Source organism: Oncorhynchus nerka, linkage group LG19, assembly GCF_034236695.1.
Source record: "Oncorhynchus nerka isolate Pitt River linkage group LG19, Oner_Uvic_2.0, whole genome shotgun sequence".
In the NCBI taxonomy this organism is placed as follows: domain Eukaryota; kingdom Metazoa; phylum Chordata; class Actinopteri; order Salmoniformes; family Salmonidae; genus Oncorhynchus; species Oncorhynchus nerka.
The window spans coordinates 44,686,783-44,703,881 of record NC_088414.1 but is presented as its reverse complement, the minus strand read 5'-3'; the positions used below and the strand labels follow the sequence as shown (position 1 = coordinate 44,703,881).

The following is a 17,099-nucleotide window of genomic DNA, read 5'->3' as shown; positions in this document are numbered from 1 at the left end:
TGTATTCTGAACCAGGATCAGGTATCAGTCAATATCTGGAGGGAGAAACCCTGGGTATTCTGGACCAGGATCAGGTATCAGTCAATATGGGGAGGGAGAAACCCTGGGTATTCTGGACCAGGATCAGTCAATATGTGGAGGGAGAAACCCTGTGTATTCTGAACCAGGATCAGGTATCAGTCAATATCTGGAGGGAGAAACCCTGGGTATTCTGGACCAGGATCAGTCAATATGTGGAGGGAGAAACCCTGGGTATTCTGGACCAGGATCAGTCAATATGTGGAGGGAGAAACCCTGTGTATTCTGAACCAGGATCAGTCAATATGGGGAGGGAGAAACCCTGTGTATTCTGGACCAGGATCAGTCAATATGGGGAGGGAGAAACCCTGGGTATTCTGGACCAGGATCAGTCAATATGGGGAGGGAGAAACCCTGGGTATTCTGGACCAGGATCAGTCAATATGTGGAGGGAGAAACCCTGTGTATTCTGAACCAGGATCAGGTATCAGTCAATATCTGGAGGGAGAAACCCTGGGTATTCTGGACCAGGATCAGTCAATATGGGAGGGAGAAACCCTGGGTATTCTGGACCAGGATCAGTCAATATGGGAGGGAGAAACCCTGGGTATTCTGGACCAGGATCAGGTATCAGTCAATATCTGGAGGGAGAAACCCTGGGTATTCTGAACCAGGATCAGTCAATATGGGGAGGGAGAAACCCTGGGTATTCTGGACCAGCACCAGGGAACAAATACTGTATACGGGACACCAGACAGGAAGGTATGAACACTGACATGTTACCATGGTAGCCCCATTACTTCCAGACAGGAAGGTATGAACACTGACATGTTACCATGGTAGCCCCATTATTTCCAGAAAGGAAGGTATGAACACTGACATGTTACAGTGGTAGCCCCATTACTTCCAGACAGGAAGGTATGAACACTGACATGTTACCATGGTAGCCCCATTACTTCCAGACAGGAAGGTATGAACATTCTGGCATGTTACCATGGTAGCCCCATTACTTCCAGACAGGAAGGTATGAACATTCTGGCATGTTACCATGGTAGCCCCATTACTTCCAGACAGGAAGGTATAAACACTCTGACATGTTACCAAGGTAACCCCATTACCACCACACAGGAAGGTATGACCACTCTGACATGTTACCCCCATTACCACCACACAGGAAGGTATGACCACTCTGACATGTTACCATGGTAACCCCATTACTACCAGACAAGAAGGTATGACCTCTCTGACATGTTACCATGGTAGCCTCATTACTTTCAGACAGGAAGGTATAAACATGCTGACATGTTACCATGGTAGCCCCATTACTTCCAGACAGGAAGGTATAAACATGCTGACATGTTACCATGGTAGCCCCATTACTTCCATACAGGAAGGTATGAACATTCTGGCATGTTACCATGGTACCCCCATTACTTCCAGACAGGAAGGTATGAACACTGACATGTTACCATGGTAGCCCCATTACTTCCAGACAGGAAGGTATGAACACTGACATGTTACCAAGGTAACCCCATTACCACCACACAGGAAGGTATGACCACTCTGACATGTTACCCCCATTACCACCACACAGGAAGGTATGACCACTCTGACATGTTACCATGGTAACCCCATTACTACCAGACAAGAAGGTATGACCTCTCTGACATGTTACCATGGTAGCCTCATTACTTTCAGACAGGAAGGTATAAACATGCTGACATGTTACCATGGTAGCCCCATTACTTCCAGACAGGAAGGTATAAACATGCTGACATGTTACCATGGTAGCCCCATTACTTCCATACAGGAAGGTATGAACATTCTGGCATGTTACCATGGTAGCCCCAATACCACCAGACAGGAAGGTATGAACACTGACATGTTACCATGGTAGCCCCAATACCACCAGACAGGAAGGTATGAACACTCTGACATGTTACCATGGTAGCCCCATTATTTCCAGACAGGAAGGTATGAACACAGACATGTTACCATGGTAGCCCCATTACATCCAGACAGGAAGGTATGAACACTGACATGTTACCATGGTAGCCCCATTACCACCAGACAGGAAGGTATGAACACTGACATGTTACCATGGTAGCCCCAATACCACCAGACAGGAAGGTATGAACATTCTGGCATGTTACCATGGGAGCCCCATTACCACCAGACAGGAAGGTATGAACACAGACATGTTACCATGGTAGCCCCATTACTTCCAGACAGGAAGGTATGAACACTCTGACATGTTACCATGGTAGCCCCATTATTTCCAGACAGGAAGGTATGAACACAGACATGTTACCATGGTAGCCCCATTACATCCAGACAGGAAGGTATGAACACTGACATATTACCAAGGTAACCCCATTACCACCACACAGGAAGGTATGACCACTCTGACATGTTACCATGGTAACCCCATTACCACCACACAGGAAGGTATGACCACTGACATGTTACCATGGTAACCCCATTACTACCAGACAAGAAGGTATGACCTCTCTGACATGTTACCATGGTAGCCTCATTACTTTCAGACAGGAAGGTATAAACATGCTGACATGTTACCATGGTAGCCCCATTACTTCCAGACAGGAAGGTATAAACATTCTGGCATGTTACCATGGTAGCCCCAATACCACCAGACAGGAAGGTATGAACACTGACATGTTACCATGGTAGCCCCATTACTTCCAGACAGGAAGGTATGAACACTCTGACATGTTACCATGGTAGCCCCATTACTTCCAGACAGGAAGGTATAAACACTCTGACATGTTACCATGGTAGCCCCATTACTTCCAGACAGGAAGGTATAAACACTCTGACATGTTACATTTACATTTAAGTCATTTAGCAGACGCTCTTATCCAGAGCGACTTACAAATTGGTGCGTTCACCTTAAGACATCCAGTGGAACAGCCACTTTACAATAGTGCATCTAAATCTAGTAAGGGGGGTGAGAAGGATTACTTTATCCTATCCTAGGTATTCCTGAAAGAGGTGGGGTTTCAGGTGTCTCCGGAAGGTGGTGATTGACTCCGCTGTCCTGGCGTCGTGAGGGAGTTTGTTCCACCATTGGGGGGCCAGAGCAGCGAACAGTTTTGACTGGGCTGCGCGGGAACTGTACTTCCTCAGTGGTAGGGAGGCGAGCAGGCCAGAGGTGGATGAACGCAGTGCCCTTGTTTGGGTGTAGGGCCTGATCAGAGCCTGGAGGTACTGAGGTGCCGTTCCCCTCACAGCTCCGTAGGCAAGCACCATGGTCTTGTAGCGGATGCGAGCTTCAACTGGAAGCCAGTGGAGAGAGCGGAGGAGCGGGGTGACGTGAGAGAACTTGGGAAGGTTGAACACCAGACGGGCTGCGGCGTTCTGGATGAGTTGTAGGGGTTTAATGGCACAGGCAGGGAGCCCAGCCAACAGCGAGTTGCAGTAATCCAGACGGGAGATGACAAGTGCCTGGATTAGGACCTGGTGTCTGTCCTCCTTCATAATGTAGACCTGGTGTCTGTCCCCCTTCATAATGTAGACCTGGTGTCTGTCCCCTTCATAATGTAGACCTGGTGTCTGTCCTCCTTCATAATGTAGACCTGGTGTCTGTCCCCCTTCATAATGTAGACCTGGTACCAGCAGGATGTGGTTGTCTGTCCCCCTTCATAATGTAGACCTCGTGTCTGTCCCCTTCATAATGTAGACCTCGTGTCTGTCCCCCTTCATAATGTAGACCTGGTGTCTGTCCCCTTCATAATGTAGACCTCGTGTCTGTCCCCCTTCATAATGTAGACCTGGTGTCTGTCCCCCTTCATAATGTAGACCTGGTGTCTGTCCCCCTTCATAATGTAGACCTGGTGTCTGTCCCCCTTCATAATGTAGACCTGGTGTCTGTCCCCTTCATAATGTAGACCTGGTGTCTGTCCCCCTTCATAATGTAGACCTGGTGTCTGTCCCCTTCATAATGTAGACCTGGTGTCTGGCAGGATGTAGCGTTGTGTCCGTCCCCCTTCGTGTGGCTCTTCAGGGCCAATTCCCACATGCTCACAATGTCAAAGTGGGAAACATTTCTTACACCTGACACCGTGTGGGTTGGGTTCAGAGACACAGTGGAACACAAGGTGAACTACAGTACCAGTCAAAGTTCAGACACACCCACTCATTCAAGGGTTCCTCTTCATTCCCACTACCCTCCACATTGTCCATGGTAGCCCCATTACTTCCAGACAGGAAGGTATAAACACTCTGACATGTTACCATGGTAGCCCCATTACTTCCAGACAGGAAGGTATGAACACTGACATGTTACCATGGTAGCCCCATTACTTCCAGACAGGAAGGTATGAACACTCTGACATGTTACCATGGTAGCCCCATTACTTCCAGACAGGAAGGTATAAACACTCTGACATGTTACCATGGTAGCCCCATTACTTCCAGACAGGAAGGTGTGAACACTCTGACATGTTACCATGGTAGCCCCATTACTTCCAGACAGGAAGGTATAAACACTCTGACATGTTACCATGGTAGCCCCATTACTTCCAGACAGGAAGGTATAAACACTCTGACATGTTACCATGGTAGCCCCATTACTTCCAGACAGGAAGGTATGAACACTGACATGTTACCATGGTAGCCCCATTACTTCCAGACAGGAAGGTGTGAACACTCTGACATGTTACCATGGTAGCCCCATTATTTCCAGACAGGAAGGTATGAACACAGACATGTTACCATGGTAGCCCCATTATTTCCAGACAGGAAGGTATGAACACAGACATGTTACCATGGTAGCCCCATTACATCCAGACAGGAAGGTATGAACACTGACATGTTACCATGGTAGCCCCATTACTTCCAGACAGGAAGGTATGAACACTCTGACATGTTACCATGGTAGCCCCAAAACCACCAGACAGGAAGGTATGAACATTCTGGCATGTTACCATGGGAGCCCCATTACCACCAGACAGGAAGGTATGAACACAGACATGTTACCATGGTAGCCCCATTATTTCCAGACAGGAAGGTATGAACACAGACATGTTACCATGGTAGCCCCATTACATCCAGACAGGAAGGTATGAACACTGACATATTACCAAGGTAACCCCATTACCACCACACAGGAAGGTATGACCACTCTGACATGTTACCATGGTAACCCCATTACCACCACACAGGAAGGTATGACCACTCTGACATGTTACCATGGTAACCCCATTACTACCAGACAAGAAGGTATGACCTCTCTGACATGTTACCATGGTAGCCTCATTACTTTCAGACAGGAAGGTATAAACATGCTGACATGTTACCATGGTAGCCCCATTACTTCCAGACAGGAAGGTATAAACATGCTGACATGTTACCATGGTAGCCCCATTACTTCCATACAGGAAGGTATGAACATTCTGGCATGTTACCATGGTAGCCCCAATACCACCAGACAGGAAGGTATGAACACTGACATGTTACCATGGTAGCCCCAATACCACCAGACAGGAAGGTATGAACACTCTGACATGTTACCATGGTAGCCCCATTACCACCAGACAGGAAGGTATGAACATTCTGACATGTTACCATGGTAGCCCCATTACCACCAGACAGGAAGGTATGAACATTCCAACATGTTACCATGGTAGCCCCATTACCACCAGACAGGAAGGTATGAACATTCTGGCATGTTACCATGGTAGCCCCAATACCACCAGACAGGAAGGTATGAACACTGACATGTTACCATGGTAGCCCCATTACTTCCAGACAGGAAGGTATGAACACTGACATGTTACCATGGTAACCACATTACTACCAGACAGGAAGGTATGAACATTCTGACATGGTACCATGTTACACACTGTGTCTGAGTGGAGTTGCTAGGGCAACGGGCCTGCTCTGCTCGGAGAAGAGGGAGGAGGAGCAGAGGAGAATAAAAACGCAAGGAAATCAAGAACTTATCCAAAGCGCTTTTTTTTTTTTTCTCCTTATTAATTCAGACACTGAGATAACTAGCACAGCAGAAAGCTAACACTATATGATGCCTGTCTCCTTATTAATTCAGACACTGAGATAACTAGCACAGCAGAAAGCTAACACTATATGATGCCCGTCTCCTTATTAATTCAGACACTGAGATAACTAGCACAGCAGAAAGCTAACAGTATACGATGCCGGTCTCCTTATTAATTCAGACACTGAGATAACTAGCAAGTTAAACCCAATACACAGCTGGCCTCATCGGTTCCCGCTCTTTCTCCTGCTGTGTAACTTACAAAACCAACACGTGACAGGCTCAACTGTCCTAGGGAACTACGGTAAACTGTTATTGGTTAAGGGTCATTGTTATTGTTATTAAAAACATTTTAATAATAATAATAATATGAAATAGTTTGACAACGCTGTTTTATTTTTTTAAATTTATTTATTTTTTTAAATCAAGAAATTTATGGAATAGAAAAGCTGTTTTTAATTTTTTTAAGTGGTATCAAACTCAGCCCTTTATATGTTCCAGTGTAAACATGACTGTCTCATGTTTTGCAAAAATGGGTCAACTTTGATCACCTTTTATCTCCTGAATGTTTTGTCCTTCAGTGATCACATTTTATCTCCTGAATGTTTTGTCCTTCAGTGATCACCTTTATCTCCTGAATGTTTTGTCCTTCAGTGATCACCTTTTATCTCCTGAATGTTTTGTCCTTCAGTGATCACCTTTTATCTCCTGAATGTTTTGGCCTTCAGTGATCACCTTTTATCTCCTGAATGTTTTGTCCTTCAGTGATCACCTTTTATCTCCTGAATGTTTTGTCCTTCAGGTCTGAAAACATCACTTTCTGACCACTTCTTCCGCGGGAAAACATGTATGAAATGTTTTGTTTAAAACAAAATGGATGCTATGAACAACAAAAAGTGATTGAATTCTAAATGGATTTACCTTAATTAACGCCAGTTAGAATTGTATCGGGGGGCGGGGGGGAAATGGTTTAGTTGTCCGAATCTCAACAGTAACCATTTAATCTGAGTCTGGCTCTTAGGACTTGTAAACAGACACACATGGTGTTGTCTTAGACTTATGGTCCGACACTGAACATAGCAGACGGAGCTGGTTCAGTGGTTTTATCTCTCTCTCACACACACACACACACACACACACACACACACACACACACACACACACACACACACCACCACCACCACCACCACCACCAGCTGTCCCTGTCGAGAGCACGACTTCTCTCCCTCCACAAAGCATTGATTTATACTCTCATACCACACACAACTTACCTTCATAGCTTTGATGGCCGACTTAGTGATGGATATCATCTTGGCTCGAGATATTGGGGGCTTCATGTCCATCAAGGAGAACAGCTGGGGGAGAGAGAAAGAGTGAGAAAGAGGAGAGACGAAAGAGAGAGATGACCAACAACAACAACAACAGGTCACAACTCCTGCAGCACAGTAGGTCTGTACATAGTCAACGGTACGCTTCCAGGTGACTCCTATGGTAGGTACACCTCAAATAAAAAACTCATCTCATTAGTCACGTACACATATTTGGCAGAGGTTATCGCAGGGGAAGCGCAATGCTAGTGTTTCTAGCTCCAACAGTGCAGTAATATCTAGATAAATGCTTGTGTTTCTAGCTCCAACAGTGCAGTAATATCTAGATAAATGCTTGTGTTTCTAGCTCCAACAGTGCAGTAATATCTAGATAAATGCTTGTGTTTCTAGCTCCAACAGTGCAGTAATACCTAATGCTTGTGTTTCTAGCTCCAACAGTGCAGTAATATCTAGATAAATGCTTGTGTTTCTAGCTCCAACAGTGCAGTAATATCTAGATAAATGCTTGTGTTTCTAGCTCCAACAGTGCAGTAATATCTAGATAAATGCTTGTGTTTCTAGCTCCAACAGTGCAGTAATACCTAATGCTTGTGTTTCTAGCTCCAACAGTGCAGTAATATCTAGATAAATGCTTGTGTTTCTAGCTCCAACAGTGCAGTAATATCTAGATAAATGCTTGTGTTTCTAGCTCCAACAGTACAGTAATATCTAATGCTTGTGTTTCTAGCTCCAACAGTACAGTAATATCTAGATAAATGCTTGTGTTTCTAGCTCCAACAGTGCAGTAATATCTAGATAAATGCTTGTGTTTCTAGCTCCAACAGTGCAGTAATACCTAATGCTTGTGTTTCTAGCTCCAACAGTAAATTAATACTTAATGCTTGTGTTTCTAGCTCCAACAGTGCAGTAATATCTAGATAAATGCTTGTGTTTCTAGCTCCAACAGTGCAGTAATACATAATGCTTGTGTTTCTAGCTCCAACAGTGCAGTAATACCTAATGATAGTGTTTCTAGCTCCAACAGTGCAGTAATAGCTAATGCTTGTGTTTCTAGCTCCAACAGTGCAGTAATACCTAATGCTTGTGTTTCTAGCTCCAACAGTGCAGTAATACCTAATGCTTGTGTTTCTAGCTCCAACAGTGCAGTAATACCTAATGCTTGTGTTTCTAGCTCCAACAGTGCAGTAATATCTAGATAAATGCTTGTGTTTCTAGCTCCAACAGTGCAGTAATACCTAACACAGTAAATCCAAATCCAAAAACTAAAAAGAAAGGAATTAAGAATAAGAAATACCAGGATGCACAAATGAGTTAAACAGCCATGATCTCTCTCAAAACAGTCTAACACAGTCTGTCCATGCTATCAAAGATTTTTTACAACTAAACCAAGATACACCACAGCTTGTCGTTTCCAATGGGATCAAATGAGGCAGAACAAGCAAGGAGATGGGGAAAGCCAAGCACGCGCTAGCGATATCCTATTGGAGCGTTCTAGTATGCATCTGCATATTTGCGTTAGGGAACGCCTACTCTGAAGCCTTTGCACTCCTAAACAGCGCGTTTAAAAAATAAAAAAAACTTTTGCAAAGGACAAATTCCACAAAACAGTGCACTGTACTCAGATCAAGTAGTTCATCGATGAAAAAATGTGCAGAATGTTAGCCAAAATCCATCTCCTTCCATCTTCTCTCACTGCCCGCCACTGGGCTTCCTCTCACTACCATATTTGGTAGTGACTGGAAACGCCAACCAGATGCTTCACATTTATACATCCAGTGAAATATCTGGTTCATTGTTCCATCTGTGATGGTAGATTGCAAGCTACAGCTAGCTTACCCCATTCATAGACGCCAACTGCTTTAGCGCCTATTGACAAGACTCTCTTCTATTGACAAGACTCTTCTATCGACAAGACACTCTTCTATTGACAAGACTCTTCTATCGACAAGACTCTTCTATCGACAAGACTCTTCTATCGACAAGACTCTTCTATCGACAAGACTCTCTTCTATTGACAAGACACTCTTCTATCGACAAGACTCTCTTCTATTGACAAGACTCTTCTATTGACAAGACTCTTCTATCGACAAGACTCTCTTCTATTGACAAGACACTCTTCTATCGACAAGACTCTCTTCTATCGACAAGACACTCTTCTATTGACAAGACTCTTCTATTGACAAGACTCTTCTATTGACAAGACACTTCTATTGACAAGACTCTTCTATTGACAAGACTCTTCTATTGACAAGACTCTTCTATTGACAAGACTCTTCTATTGACAAGACTCTTCTATTGACAAGACTCTTCTATTGACAAGACTCTTCTATCGACAAGACTCTCTTCTATTGACAAGACACTCTTCTATTCTCTTCTATCGACAAGACACTCTTCTATTGACAAGACTCTTCTATTGACAAGACTCTTCTATTGACAAGACACTTCTATTGACAAGACTCTTCTATTGACAAGACTCTTCTATTGACAAGACTCTTCTATTGACAAGACTCTTCTATTGACAAGACTCTTCTATCGACAAGACTCTCTTCTATCGACAAGACTCTCTTCTATCGACAAGACTCTCTTCTATTGACAAGACTCTTCTATTGACAAGACTCTTCTATTGACAAGACTCTTCTATTGACAAGACTCTTCTATTGACAAGACTCTTCTATTGACAAGACTCTTCTATTGACAAGACTCTTCTATCGACAAGACTCTCTTCTATCGACAAGACTCTCTTCTATCGACAAGACTCTTCTATCGACAAGACTCTCTTCTATCGACAAGACTCTTCTATCGACAAGACTCTTCTATCGACAAGACTCTTCTATCGACAAGACTCTTCTATTGACAAGACTCTTCTATTGACAAGACTCTTCTATTGACAAGACTCTTCTATTGACAAGACTCTTCTATTGACAAGACTCTCTTCTGACTGGGGGAGTTTTGTTAAGAGCCCTGGTGCTCTCTCTAAACATTAAAAGGCCTAATGTAGCCATTTTTTTTTTTATCTCAATAGCAAATCATTTCTGGGTAATAATTAAAAAGGTGCTACGCAAACAATAATTAAAAAATTTAAAAATAGCATTTGCATTGCATTGTAATATCAGAAAATGTCCATAATATATCTGTCTGTAATAGTGGAATTTTAGTGTTTCACATTATTACTCACTGCCAGTGTTGTGATTGACTATTGATTATTAGTTTATTGATTTCTCCTGCTGGTGCAAGCTGTTGTGACTTTTTGACCGCGTTTTCTAGTGGAAATCACTGTCATTTTCTGGTTGCTGTTTGCTCAATTTCAGTTAGTGAGAAAACAGGAACTGAATAGTAGTGTAGTTAATCATTGTAATTATCTAAGGTTGCTGTGAAATATATTTTCTAAAATAAACAAAGTGGAAAGTATTCAGACTCATTGGACTTTTCCTACATTTTGTTACGTTACAGCCTTATTCTAAAATATGTTTTCCCCTCATCAATCTACACACAATACCCCATAATGACATCACAATACCCCATAATGACATCACAATACCCCATAATGACATCACAATACCCCATAATGACATCACAATACCCCATAATGACAAAGCAAAAACTTGTTTTATTTTTTATTGTTGCAAATGTATTAAATAAATAAAAAATATGTATATAATATAATATATATCACATTTACATAAGTATTCAGACCCTTTACTCTGTACTTTGTTGAAGCACATTTTACATCGATTACAGCCTCCAGTCTTCTTGGGTATGACGCTACAAGCTTGGCACACCTGTATTTCGGGTGTTTCTCCCCATTCTTCTCTGCAGATCCTCTCAAACTCTGAGTTTGGATGGGGAGAATCGCTGCACAGCTATTTTCAGGTCTCTCCACAGATGTTTGATGGGGTTCAAGTCCGGGCTCTGGCTGGGCCACTCAAGAACATACAGAGACTTGTCCCGAAGCCACTCCTGCGTTGTCTCGGCTGTGTGCTTAGGGTCGTTGTCCTGTTGGAAGGTGAACCTTCGCCCCAGTCTGAGGTCCTGAGCAGGTTTTCCTGAGTTCTTGGTCACCACCGCGAACAAGGTCCTTCTCCCCCGATTGCTCAGTTTGACCAGGCGACCAGACCTAGGAGACCAGGCGACCAGACCTAGGAGAGTCTTGGTGGTTCCAAACATCTTCCATTTAACAATGATGGAGGTCACTATGTTCTTGGGAACCTTCAATGCTGCAGAAATGTGTTGGTACTCTTCCCCAGATCTGTGCCTCGACACAATCCTGTCCCGTGGCTGTACGGACAATTCCTTCAACCTCATGGCTTGGTTTTTCCTCTGACATGCACTGTCAACTGTGGGACCTTATATAGACAGGTGTGTGCCTTTCCAAATCATGTCCAATCAATTGAATTTACCACAGGAGGACTACAATCAAGATGTAGAAACATCTCAAAGATGATCAATGGAAACAGGATGCACCTGAGCTCAATTTAGAGTCTCATAGCAAAGGGTCTGAATACTTATTTACATATGGTATGTGTTTTTTTATTTTTGTATATACATTTGCAAAAATGTTTTTTCATCATTATGGGGTATTGTGTCTAGATTGAGGAGAAAACAATATTTAATACACTTTAGAATAATATTTTAACAATGTGGAAATAGTGAAGGGGCCTAAATACTTTATGAATGCATTCTTCTTGCTTCTTTGCAAAAAGCAATTTCTCAAGCAAGAAAACCAGACGTTATTGGTAGAAAGGGTTTGGAACTCTATTCGTCTATTAACCAATTAACCGCCTGGTGATGTCACAACGGCGGGCCAAAACTCCATCCCAAACAAAACAGGCTGAAATGTCAGGAAGTCTTTTCAAAACAGCTGTTAAACTAAAAGGGCATTATTATCATTTTCACAATTTCACAGTATTATTTCAAAGTCACGGTGTGGAAATCTTTATAAAAACCCAGGAGGACTGCATGGACTGCATTTGGCTTTTAACACGCATCACTTGAGGAAGTTTTGGAAATATAAGGAATGCATCTTTAAAGTCAGCAAGATTATTTTTTTTAAACAAAAAGGTGAAATTACTACACACCTTTTATAGGGTTAGTGTTCCCACACGGCTATAACTCCATGTTGCAGCTCATTGTTTATGGAAGACAGAGTGGACAATCTGTGCTAATTAGCTATCTGAGTCTCCGAACACCTGTCTATAAACGGAAGACAGAGTGGACAATCTGTGCTAATTAGCTATCTGAGTCTCCGAACACCTGTCTATAAACGGAAGACAGAGTGGACAATCTGTGCTAATTAGCTATCTGAGTCTCCGAACACCTGTCTATAAACGGAAGACAGAGTGGACAATCTGTGCTAATTAGCTATCTGAGTCTCCGAACACCTGTCTATAAACGGAAGACAGAGTGGACAATCTGTGCTAATTAGCTATCTGAGTCTCCGAACACCTGTCTATAAACGGAAGACAGAGTGGACAATCTGTGCTAATTAGCTATCTGAGTCTCCGAACACCTGTCTATAAACGGAAGACAGAGTGGACAATCTGTGCTAATTAGCTATCTGAGTCTCCGAACACCTGTCTATAAACGGAAGACAGAGTGGACAATCTGTGCTAATTAGCTATCTGAGTCTCCGAACACCTGTCTATAAACGGAAGACAGAGTGGACAATCTGTGCTAATTAGCTATCTGAGTCTCCGAACACCTGTCTATAAACGGAAGACAGAGTGGACAATCTGTGCTAATTAGCTATCTGAGTCTCCGAACACCCGTCTATAAACGGAAGACGGACGCAGTAAACATGTTTTTACTGAAGAATACTCTGTTAACCTGTTAAAACACTGCACATAAGTGTGTATTTTGCATTTGTGAAATAATTTTAACATGATATGAAAGTTGAGTGATTTATTTTTTCTAGAACCGTACCACAATTGACAATCGATTGACGTTTACGATGGTTTTGGCTTCTAGAGCCAATTCACCTTTAAAAACAGAACATGTTCAAGGTCCTTGGACTAGAAGGAGTAACCAATGATGTATATAAACATTATCATACTCCTCCTTCTGTACACACACAACAGATTGGCTAGTGAAACGCAACCTCACCCCTCTGATTGGACTAGCAAACTTTCAATCAACAGAGGTCGGGGGAGCTAGTGAACTGACTGCTGACGGATTTTCTGTACAGCTATAGGGTCGGGTACAGCGCAGAGGTCAAATTGAAGAGAGGATAGCCATAATAAATATGCAGCTCCAAAAAAAGGTTTTTGTTGGTGATCCAGAATATAAACAGTTTATTTTGCAAAGCTCTGGGCGACAAGCAACGATTACTAACAGGGTATTAGTTTCCTTTGTTTAGTTTTCCCGGGTTATGTTAGAGTTCTGTGTGTCTCTGTCATTCTGGTTGTACGTAAAAAGGAGCGTGTGCGTATCAGTACCCATAGAAGTCAGCTATGTGGCTTGTGCACCAAACTTTGTGGGGTCAGTATGATGAATACGAGAAGATGATGTACCTGCACTTATACGTGCCTGTTTGAGAACCTGTTAGATTTGGTTTCTCCAGGGAAGATGATGTACCTGCCTGTTTGAGAACCTGTTAGATTTGGTTTCTCCAGGGAAGATGATGTACCTGCCTGTTTGAGAACCTGTTAGATTTGGTTTCTCCAGGGAAGATGATGTACCTGCCTGTTTGAGAACCTGTTAGATTTGGTTTCTCCAGGGAAGATTGCGCGGTCTTGCCCTCTACCTGTCAGTCTCGCCCTCTACCTGTCAGTCTCGCCCTCTACCTGGCAGTCTCGCCCTCTACCTGGCAGTCTCGCCCTCTACCTGGCAGTCTCGCCCTCTACCTGGCAGTCTTGCCCTCTACCTGGCAGTCTTGCCCTCTACCTGGCAGTCTTGCCCTCTACCTGTCAGTCTCGCCCTCTACCTGTCAAATAATGCAGGTTCAGCGTGATACAGAGGCTATTTGTTATGAGGCTTTTCTCCGTATGATACGGGGGCTTTCAGCATTAGATCACATTGCCATTTATTTTTACTGACTTCATTGGGAAATAACTTTTCCATAAAATTGATCTTAAATTGATTGGCAATATTGAAAACATTATTATGGGATTATGCATTAACCTGTCCAGCTTTACATTCTAGTAATCCAGGCTGTATCACATCCGGCCGTGATTGGGTGTCCCATAGGGCGCGGAGCACAATGGGCCCAGCGTCGTCCTGGGTTTGGTCGGTGTCAGCCGTCATCGTAAAATAATAATTTGTTCTTAACTGGACTTGCCTAGTTAATTAAAAATAATCAATATTGTGATGCATTTCAACTGCTACAGGATTTGGAAGATAAATGTGTTTTTCTTCTTCAGTACAGACACTAATACATACTTTTTTTTTTTTTAAACAACATATAGTATTTTTTGAACTTGAATAGAAGTCAATAATTTCTCAATAAACATGTATTTATTTTATAGAGTTCTTATATTGCAGTCCCCACCATAACAGATAAATACATAAAAACGGAATGTTATGTTTTTTTTTTTTTTTGTTCTTGAAACATTACATTGAAATTACTGTCGATTCCCAATTCATTCCTACGGAGGCTGTACCTTTTGACTATCCTAATGGTGGACGGTGCCTTCACAACAGCGCCCCCTGTCAGTCAGCGATGGAAACACATACTGTAGCTTTATAAACTGGGTGGTAAGAGCCCTGCATGCTGATTGGCTGAAAGACGCGGCATATCAGACCATACACCAGTGGTATGACCAAAAAAAAAAAAAACATGTAGTTTATTTTTTGTAAACTCTCTTTATTACGTTAGTAACCAGTTCATCAGAGCAATATAAGGCACCGCGGTGGGTTTATTGTGTAAATTATATGACCAATATATTCCACAGGTTAAGGACTCCGTATCCAAAGCACTCCGCGTTGTTCATCAGAAACAGCCTGTGGTATATAGGCCATAATACCACACCCGCGTCGGGTATTATTCATGAAATATATCATTGGAAGTAACGTTAGGATCTCTTATTAGATGTGTTAGTTCAACTAGCTAACCGCTCTTCAGTGTTTCCTGTGTTAACCAATTTGGCTAACTTAGCTTAATAACCAAATCAATGGTTTTTGTTGGTAAACTAGTAGTACAGTTACGATTGGAAGTGCATTATTTTTTTTTATGTATTTGTAATATGTTAGGAGAACATATTTTAACTAGTCACCTTAACCCTTTCCCCCCCCCCTAATTTTGACCTAAAAAAAAGTATCCTAACCTGAACACCTTAATGATGCTAACCTACAACGGGGGGGAAACTTATCTTCCCGTCGCAACGGTTTTAGCCATTAACTCGCTTTAGTTATGTTTTTTTAAATTGTTTTAACACAAACCTTTTTTTACAGTAGCTGTTATTTTTGTTCTAACTGAACAGAAATCTTGTTATTTGCTCAAGTTAACATGCTTGCTTTTTTGTTGTATAATGAACTATCGTGTTGATGTCGATAGCTAGTTGTAACAAGCTAACGCTTAGCTTACCTGGTCAACCGAGCCGTGTTCAACACTGCGTGATAAACTACAGTAAATGAATCAAAACTTATCAAGTTATAAATCAAGGAAGATCATCTTTTAACGATAAAGTATTTAAATAATAATAATCCTGGATTAGAGCTGTTAGTAAGATACACAGATAGGTAGTTAGTTAAGGCAAGGCCTCCATAACAGGCCTCTTCTCCATAACAGCGAGAGACACACGACGGGTCCCCTATTTTTAACGGGACTAAACACACACACTCTCTCACGACGGTCTAAGGGGACAACTCACCTCATGGTTAAAAGCGTTTACGGCGTCCATGATTTCCCTAGCAGAAAATCCCTGCACTAAGTGTCCAACTACCCGTGTATCCCCGTTACGACAGGGCTAACATGTCCGCTCTCTAGTTGCAGAAGGGTATGGAGCGAAAGCAGAACGGGATTTGAGGGGTAGTTGTAGTTGTAACATTTGGCCACACGGTGGCGGTATTGTACATTCATTTATATGTGGCCCACAGACGGGGAATTTGGGGGGTAGTTATTGTGTTTGGCCACATGGTGGCGGTATTGTATAGGGATTTAACCAACGCCTCATTTGAATTTTTTGAATGAATACAATGTCCCTTATTTTCTAGGCATACAATGTGTTCATTTCATCTGAATTGTGTTAAATGTATGTTTTGGAAATGTTTTGAAGATATATATATATATAGTTTACCTGCTGGTGGTGAAGGAGACCAGACTACAGAGGGAGTTTACCTGCTGGTGGTGAAGGAGACCAGACTACAGAGGGAGTTTACCTGCTGGTGGTGAAGGAGACCAGACTACAGAGGGAGTTTACCTGCTGGTGGTGAAGGAGACCAGACTACAGAGGGAGTTTACCTGCTGGTGGTGAAGGAGACCAGACTACAGAGGGAGTTTACCTGCTGGTGGTGAAGGAGACCAGACTACAGAGGGAGTTTACCTGCTGGTGGTGAAGGAGACCAGACTACAGAGGGAGTTTACCTGCTGGTGGTGAAGGAGACCAGACTACAGAGGGAGTTTACCTGCTGGTGGTGAAGGAGACCAGACTACAGAGGGAGTTTACCTGCTTACCTAAATGGCTTTGTAGATGAACATATACAAATGTATCTTTCTACGCATATAAAGTGAGGTCCGACCTACCATTTGGTACAATGTGCAATGGCGGTTGAGTGACTTGGCATTTGTAATAAAGCGCAAGGAT

The 17,099-nt window shown here is 42.7% G+C and overlaps 1 protein-coding gene across 1 annotated transcript in view; it reads right to left on the bottom strand.

The window, feature by feature from the left end:
* scaf4a (SR-related CTD-associated factor 4a) overlaps positions 1-16,302 on the bottom strand; it is a 55,912-nt gene extending 39,610 nt beyond the window's left edge. Inside the window, 2 exon segments of the mRNA XM_065004977.1 lie at positions 7,306-7,389; positions 16,167-16,302. Coding sequence (XP_064861049.1) covers positions 7,306-7,389; positions 16,167-16,196 — 114 coding nt within the window. The 5' untranslated portion in view covers positions 16,197-16,302.
* Between the last annotated feature and the right edge of the window lie 797 nt (positions 16,303-17,099).